Consider the following 8,558-nt stretch of genomic DNA (forward strand, 5'->3'; position numbering starts at 1 on the left):
TGATCCTCCTGAGGACCCAGGGTGCAGGAGGCTGAGAGGCTGAGTGCAGCGGCCCAGCAGGCCACAGGGCCTGGGCAGGGTGGGGCTGCAGGATGAGCCACTGGGAGCTCTGCACCCTTCAGGCCCTGCTCCTCCCACCACGCCCGGCGTGGCCCAGACTCTTCCACAGGTGGTTACAGGCCTCTCCTTGCCTGGGGGCACTGGCAAGGGCAGGTGCTGTGAGTCAGCCACCCACCTGGCGCACGGGCTCCGGGATCCGAAACCTGCAGCAGCCATGGGTCAGGCGCACGGCTGCCTCCAGGCTCATCTTGTGGCCCACAGAGACGTAGAGGGGCTTGGTGCTGTGGTCGTGGCTCCTCAGGGCCTGGGACAGGAGAGCAGGGTCAGGGCGCTGGGGCAAGCTCTGTGGGCTGAAGGATGGACAACTCGTCCTGGGTGGTAGGAGGGAGCTTGGGGCGCCGCCAGCACCCTCGGGCACCTTCCTGCTGCTTGTCTTGGGGATGGGGAGGGGTGAGCGAGGGCTTGGAGGTCCCCTCAGTACAGTGAGGGAGGGGAGGAAAGAGATGCAGGCACAGCCCGGGTCAGCCCGAGCGGTGGGAAGACGGGGAGGCGGACGGGGTCTGGCGTGCATGTGTACACAGATACTGGCTCTCGGATGAGAGGTCTGCCTTGGTGGGGCACAGGTCCCTGGCCACTCACCATGCCCAGGACGGTCCCAGAGCCTCCCATCAGCGGAAACGAGTCTCCTCCAGCCCTCAGGAGTCGTATCTGGAGAACAGAGAAAAGACTTGGAGAAACACGTTTCTTGGTGACGGGCTGAGGCAGGCCAGAGACGGAAGGGCCCATCTGTGAGTGGACCCTGCATCCAGGGCGCTGCCCAGCCTGACGAGGTGCTCCCCCCTCATCCCACAGCGGAGAAGGGGCAGCAGCCAGCCCAGGCCCCCGAGTTGGGGGTGGAGGCACCCGGCTGGCGCACACACAGGGCCACACCCTCCTGAAGCCACTTACTTCCCGCCGCTTTCTCTCCTGCTAGAAATGTGAGCACTTGATTCAACCCAACAAGCTGCTGGGGCTGGGGCTGGGTGTGGGTACTGGCCCCCTGAGCGGGCCAGAGGCCCTGCCAGCTCAACAAGCAAAGCAGGCACGGGGACCGGGAGGACAAGAGGACACAGCTGAGCCCTGTTCTCAGCCGGCTGTCTGGGCAGGAGAGCCACACGTGTCACTGGCTCCCTCCGAGGTGGGGCCCAGTGGGGCCCAGAGGGAGATGTCCCGAGGCAGGTGGCGTGTGGAAAAGTACTCAGCCCTGCACAGGCCCCAGATGCCACATGGAGCGCCACGGCAGAGGCAAGCTCGCACCCAGGAGGCTGGGAGAGGAGCTCGAGTCTCCCGCAATGGCCCACCACCCACGGGGGACCCGGAGTGTGCAGAGAAAGCGGGTCTTCCTCACTCGGGCCCGCAATCCAGGACAGGTGGGGGAGGGCGCCCTGGGCAGGGTTGGCCCGCAGCGGGCGGCCTTCGTGCGACGCTCCCACAGGCCCCTCACCTTCTCCTTGTGCAGAGTGCTGTTCTCCAGCCCGTCCACCTGCAGCAGTTTCTTGGCCACCCCGATGCAGGGCAGGTCTGTGAGGACGCCAAGGTGGCAGGCCACCCCGAAGCCTGTGGGGGCAGAGGAGGGTGAGGCTGGGGTGGTGGGATGTGAGCCCAGCAGTCAAGAGACGCAGGGACTGGGGCCACACCGCGGCCTTGCCAAGCTCCTCCACGTGAACAGAGGCCTATGGGGCGAGGGCCGGGGAGCAGGCCTCTGAGCCCCACCCGGCTTTCTGGGTGGTGGGCTGGGCACAGGACACCCCCTCCGTCCCCTCAAGATTAGGAGCCCAATTAGCGTGCTCACTCACTTCACCTGCTTCTCCTTTCACGTTCTGGCACCTTCCCTCCTCCCCCTCTCCTTTGTGGCCACCATCAGACCTCTGCGTCTCTACCCCCCAACTCCCCCAGGGCCACGGGGCCCCTGCCAGGAGGCCAGGATTGCAGCGCCTGGGGTCCAGGCCCAGGGCTGGCCTGCTGGCCCTGTGCTAGCATCCAGGGTTGCTCTGGGCCCACAGGCTTCCAGGGCAGGAGCTGGAAAGCCCAATGACACCCCTTCCCGCCCCCTCTGCTGCCCACCCCCCAGCTTTGCATCTGAGGGTAAAACAGCCCCTCCCCCTTAGCCGTCCTGCCCTGGGCTGGTTTCCCCACGTCCGTGGGGGACGGTCACACCTTTCTGCTCCTGCCTGGTTTCAGGCAAGGGCCTGTCAGGACGCAGGGCGGGCTGCCAGCGGGACAGGCTGGCTCAGCTCAGGGCTGACTTCTGGTAGCATCAGGTCCCAACCGGGCGGTGGTCCCTGAGCTGGGCCAGGGCAGGCCAGTCGGGGATGGGGGGGCGGTCGGGGAAGTCACGGGGGTGGGCAGGAAAGAGGCGGAGTGAAGAGGCGGAAGGATTCTCCGCCAGGGGTCTTGACAGGAGAGCAAGGCCAGCAGGAGCGTGAGCGCCAGGGCCCCTCCGGGTCCCTCTCAGGAAAATTACCTCGGTGGTGGAGCACCCCATTTCCGTCCACGAACAGGACCTGGAAAAGCCACGGGAACGTCCCAGTCAGCTGAAGTGCCCCTTGCCCCTCAGGTGGGGGCGATCCGGAGCACCAGGAGGGGCCCAGCTTTCTAGGCCGTGTCCCTCTGCTCTGGGCAAAAGCGTTTCTCCTGGAAGCTCACGGGGTCTCCCCAGGCAGTGCCTTGCGGGAGGCCCTCCCCTCCTGCCCAGCCGAGGTACCTGCCTGGGGCACAAGGTGGGGCTCCTTCTCCCGCAGCCGCCGCACCGCGTCCACCATGAAGGACACCTCTCGGAAGGCCAGGAAGCCCGACACGTAGGGGGCCGTCAGGCTAACCATTCGGCAGTCCTCATACACCACCTGCCACCAGGCACCCAGGTCACCGCACGCCCCGTGGTCCTGGCCACCTGCCTCCCTGCACGCCCTCAGCCCTCGTCCATCAATCCTTTCCATTGCCAGCTCCCTCCTCGTCTCCCAGGCCCACCCCCAAGGCCCCCTTCCCTGCCTCACTATCTGGGGATGGGTGATCCACCCTGCATATGAGCGGCCCTGCCGTTTCCAAGTCCTGGCCACACCCTGTGTGGACCAGCCCCTCCCGAGGCTGCCTCCTTTGTAAATCAGAGCTGTCCCCCACCACCCCCCTCTGCCCTCCCCTCTTCTGCCAGGCTCACAGAAGACAAAGCACAAGAAGCGCCTGTGGATAAGGACATCTCAGCGTTAGAAGGTACATTAGAAGGGGCTTCAGGGAAGAAAACACCAGGTCTTCATGGCGGCTACAACAGCCAGAAGGGCAAGTCCAGCCTCACAAGAGACTGCAAGTGTTTTAGAGAAAGGACAGGCCTCAGTGAGGCAGTCTGGAAGAGAACTGGGTCCCAAGGGGTGGCAGGGTCCAAAAAGGAAAACTCTGAGGCCGTGACTGCAAATAATCCCAGAGAGGGAGGGGGGACGCCCCAGGGATGGTGCGCTGAAAGGCCTTGCGCACACTGGGAGGAGCGGGGCCGTGGGTCTGGGGCTGGTGGATCTGCTGGGGACCATCCAGACAGCTGTCACACGCTCTGACAGACTGTCCTTCCAACTGAGAAGTCCTAACACACATGGAAGAGGAGGCCCTGTCAATACTGGAACAGGGGCCAGCTCAGAGCACAGAACGGCAGCCCGAAGGCCCCTTAACCTTGACATGTCATTAGAGCCAGACCGGCCTGAGATGGAGAACGCTTCCCACTCAGCACACATTCTCCAGAACGCTCGGACATCCCCGAATGTGACTGTCCACCCTCCCCACCCCAATCTCTTGGTGACAGCTTTCAAAATCATACCCGCACCCCTCCCTCAAAGCTGGGTCATAACCACACGTCCCCACGTGAAGGGACTGCACTAATGGCACAGAGGAGGGGCTTGTTTTTCCAACACTTTCCTCACTGACTCACAGGAAATGCACCAAACTGCCAACGACCCAAAGCGGGCAGTGTCTAATTCGATGACAGACCAGAGAATTCGATCCACAGCGAACCCCGCAGGCTGGAGTGCTGAACCCCACACAGCAGAATGCATCCTCACAGGGACACACGTGAACGCCAACTGTGGCCCGAGTTCCCACAGGACGATGGTGGCTGCTACATCTGAATCTCTCCCCAGAAACTCCGGAAACCAGAGACACGCAAGAGGGGAGACAAATCGCCTCTACCCAGCACCTACGGGGTACCCACAACTGGGGCACAAGCCAGTTACAAGCATCAGCGTGTGCCTATGTGTGGAAATAAGCAGCCCAGACTCGCAGAGCCGGCTCCAGGCCCTGTGCTGGGCAGGCAGGTGAGGATGGACAAGGGTAGGGCATGTGGCAGGGAGCCTGATGGCATGAGAGCTCGTGGGCAGCCCCAGCCAGCAGGGACTGGAGAGAAGGGGCTTGGAAGTCCACGGGGCCAGTCACAGCTTTATCAGGAAGATGTTGCTCTGGGGAGAAGCAGGTGAGCCCTGGGGGCTTGTGGAGAAGAAGGTGAGGCTAGAAGTGTAAGGTTCTTCAGAAACGAGAGGATCAAAGAATTGGAAGACACGCTGGCCACTCTGCTTCAGAAGAGGACACTAGTTACTGGTGAGACTACACCTCACTGTCCCTTGTGACTTAAACCCAGTGGGCCACCCGAACCCCCAGCCCTTGAGTTTCCTGTTTAAGCAGCATTTAAAGTGAACAGTAAAAGGCTGTACAGAGGTACGAGGACTCAGAAGGCGATAATCAAACCTGGTGAGCTGACGAAGTGCTGCCCCAGTCAGGCAGCAGGAAAACCAACCGAATGGCGGACAGAGAACACCACGCGGCAGAAATAAAAACTCAGATGAGCAACGGACCAAAACACCGGCAAGGAGGAAAACCCAGCATACGTACGACTGAAGACAAGAAACAAAACTATGGAGTGAAACCAATACTTAAAACCACCATCTAAGAAACGTTCCAAAAATAACAGGCGATTTGACCCTCCATATGGAGAGCCAACGGGGAACTTGGGGAAGCTAACACGGAAGAGTCAGCTCAAGATGTGTCTCAGTAAACAAACAAAACGAAACAAAACTCCCCACAGTAAACGGGACCTACCGGCAACAGTGACTGTAACATAAACTACGGCACAAGTTTCAGAGATCAGAGAACAACACAAAAGCAGCTTTAAGAAACAGATGGCGGCAACTGGGGAAATGGGATAAGGAATGGAGTTCACGTAGTTATGGAATTAGGTAAATATCCTAAGGTGTGATAATGACACTGCCCTTTTGCAGAAAAATGTCATTCTCAGCACAGGCCTGGTGAGCCGTCACAAGCTCTGGGAGGCACCCTCCAACCTCAGTACGCACACACAGGGGAGACGGCAAAATCAGAAAAAGCTGACACTTAAGCAGCGGGTATATGGGTGTTCAATGAATTGGTCTTTCAACTTTTTAGTAAGTGTGCACATTCTCAAGTCAGAAATCTAGGAGGAGGAGAAGTCAATTGTGCAGTGAGCAGGTGGGCACGACCTGGGCGCTCAGCAATCCGTGAAGATCCGCACGTTCCACCCTAAGCCAACGTCCACGTGGCGCCCTAGTCCCGAACTGCACTTACAGAAATGATCTGCGAGCCAGTGCCCCCCACCAATGGCCGAACTGCACTTGAGGTAGTCAGGTCAATGCCGGGGCATAAAGATGGGCCCTGCTCACTGCGGGCACCGTCGGAGGGCTGGCGAGGGAGCTGGAAGTCACCTCAGTGAGACTCTCAGGACAGAGCAGACAAGACAGGAGAGCCCAGAGCTGTCTGCTGACAGTGGGAGGGCTGGCAGAAGAGGGCGGAAACCGTTTGCTCTGTGCTCTGCACCTGAAGGCGGAAGTCACAACCAGGCAATTTCAGCTCCGTGGGGAAAAGAACACACTGACCAGGGCTCTGACCGTGCAATGGGCTGTTGTGAGGCCACGACTCGTCAGGGACGCTGAGGAAAGGACTCCCAGCTGCGGGGAAGGTAGACCAGTGACTCAACCTGGCCTTGCTCTGGAATCACAGGGAAGATGGTTTGTTTTTAAAAGGCAAATACCAGTAAACGAGGTAGGGTTCGGGAACTTTTTTTTTTTTTTAATAACTTTATTGAGATACAGCTCACTACCATAAAGTTACTTGAGGAGTATCTTCAGTGCTTTCTGGTGTTTAGAGTCGTGCAACCATAAACATAATCAAATTTTAGAACATTTTCACCACCCTCAGAATCATCTTGTCCCCACTAGCAGTCACCCTTCATCCATCCCACTCCCCAGCCCTTGGCAACCATGAATCTACTTTCTGTCCCTACGGATTTGCCTACGGAATCTGTATTTCTAGACACACTTCCGAGCAACTGCACAGATCCACGGTTGGGCATTTGGGAGTCACTGGGCCAGACTCTTCCAAGATCCATTCCCAGTCTAAGCCTCTATACCACAGGGCGACAAGTGCTGACCACATCCAAGCAGCAAGCACTTGGCTGAGAGCTGGGGTTACAGAAGAAATACGGCATAACCCCAACCTTGAGACTCTGCAGATGGTGAGAAAAACAGAATATAAACCAACTTTTTCTTTCCTTTGAGGTAAGGAGACTCTGCTCAAAACAGTTACTGTAATGAGGGGAGGAGGACTGTTGGAACAGGAAGAGCGCTCTGACCATAGGCCGTAAGATCCGCAAGCATCTCGTAATCTGGTAACTTCAACATGGTGTGAGAAGTACTGTGCCAGCACACGTGTAGAAAGAGGTCAAGGACAGAGACGAGGGGACAGTTAATTCTGCAGCTAGAGCAAGGGACAGAGCGACGGGAACAAGTGAATCGGGTCTTGAAAAGCGAGCAGCTGTCCCCCGAGTTAACAGAGGCTGACACTCACTGTGACGGGTGCCACGTGCCTGTTATGCTAGTGCTTTCCAGGCATGACCTCGTTTACTCCCCATCAAACTCCAAGTTGGGTATCAGTACATCTCTGCTAAACTTTGACTACAGGGTCTTCCAAGTAAAGCAAAAGACACCGAGGCAGGAAGACGCAGCTTTGGGAGCAGGTGGGGGGGGGGGCACACTGGAGCTGCAGAGCTGAGATTTCCCCGTCAAGGCTCTTCTTTAGACAAGGCTTCCTGAACTGTTCACTCCAAAGGAATAATGGGCACACTGTTCCTTCAAGTATCTACTCCAGCATCTTCTATGTGCCAGGCATGGAGCTAAGTGCCAAGGCTACAACCCTGGGCAGGACAGCAGTGGCTCCTACTATCGTGGAGCTTACACTCTGGTAGGGGAGACAGGCCAATTCCATCCCAGGGTGGTGAAGAGGAAGGAGAAGGTGCTGGGCGCAACTCCTGAACCTGCAGGATGAGGGGGGGCTTACTTGAGGACCAAAGACATGAGGAAGAATTAGCCAGATGAAAAACATTCTAGGACAGGAAACTTCACTGCAAAAGTGAGGCAGGCAGATACAGCAAGGCACGTCTGAGGAACCCGAAGTCCTCCAGTCCTGGGGAGTGGGTAAGGAGTGTGGGTGGTAGCAAGGGCCGAGCCTACGATGAGTTACACTGAACAGGGGTCAGGTCTTGGAAAGCCTCTTATAAGCGCTTTATGAGTGAGTGTTACTTTTATTGACCTTGAGATCACAGGATGGGCACTTAAGGGTTTCAAGTGGACTAGGTGGTGACCTGCTCACATTTGCTTTTAAGGAAAACTGCTCTGCTGGCAGCATGGAACAGGAACCCAGTGAAGGTTCTGCCTGTCACCTACAGAAGAGGTGACAGTGGCACAGCCAGGGGAAGGAGCAGCAGGGATGCTGACCAAGGGACAGACTCCAGCGATATTTAGGGGGTGGAAAAAAATGGAGTTAGTGTGTGACTGACTGTGAGGAGTCTGGGAAGACAAGAGATTTCCGGCTTGAGTAAGTTGGGAGTGTGCTGCTGTGGGTCCCCGACATGGGGAGCCCAAGACGATGGCCAGACCTGGAGATCATGCGTTAATTCGGTACCTCAGTCACAGAATTTATTGAGATTTTTATCCCCCTCCTCTTTTTGTCAAAAGCTTCCCAATTTATTAACGAACTCCCACAAAAGGAGAACCGGGGTTCTACCTTGGCACCGTTCCCTGCCTAGGGCCCCGCCTCTCCCACTAACGCACCCCGAGCCCAAGCGGCGCGGCCCCTGGCCAGCGCCCCCCGGGCGTTACCTCGAGCTCAGGGTAGCTGAGCACCACCAGGGACGCGCAGGCGCCAACACTGTCGCCCTTCACAAAGGACACGTCCACGCCCCCGACCCTCTGCAGGCCCGAGAAGGCGGGGTCCTGCTGCCACGCCTCCGTGTCCCGGTCCACGACAAAGGCCTTCAGCCGGGCTTGCTCCCTGAGGACAAACACGCGTCCAGGCCCGGGAGTCAGTCAGGGCTCTTCCGGGGACCCTCCCGCCCTCACACCGCGCCCCCACTGCACCCGAGTCCGGCCCGGGGGACCCTGCTGTTTCGCCCCCCCCCC

At 58.4% G+C, this 8,558-nt stretch overlaps 1 protein-coding gene across 16 annotated transcripts in view; it reads right to left on the reverse strand.

Moving 5' to 3' along the window:
• The window catches only part of ENDOV (endonuclease V), a 91,918-nt gene that overhangs the window by 83,034 nt on the left and 326 nt on the right, over nt 1-8,558 (reverse strand). For 9 of the 16 annotated variants that reach the window (XM_032456634.1, XM_032456635.1, XM_032456640.1 and 6 more), the window contains exons 2-7: nt 8,259-8,430; nt 2,808-2,942; nt 2,564-2,603; nt 1,544-1,656; nt 700-768; nt 236-364 (exon numbers count right to left, since the gene is read on the reverse strand). In XM_032456634.1, the coding sequence (XP_032312525.1) occupies nt 236-364; nt 700-768; nt 1,544-1,656; nt 2,564-2,603; nt 2,808-2,942; nt 8,259-8,430 (658 nt within the window). Of the gene's footprint in view, nt 1-235; nt 365-699; nt 769-1,543; nt 1,657-2,563; nt 2,604-2,803; nt 2,943-5,978; nt 6,091-8,258; nt 8,431-8,558 lie in introns of those variants that run through there. The other 7 variants (XM_032456638.1, XM_032456648.1, XM_032456645.1 and 4 more) reach the window with 6 other exon arrangements.

The sequence above is a fragment of the Camelus ferus genome, chromosome 16 (assembly GCF_009834535.1).
Source record: "Camelus ferus isolate YT-003-E chromosome 16, BCGSAC_Cfer_1.0, whole genome shotgun sequence".
Taxonomy (NCBI): domain Eukaryota; kingdom Metazoa; phylum Chordata; class Mammalia; order Artiodactyla; family Camelidae; genus Camelus; species Camelus ferus.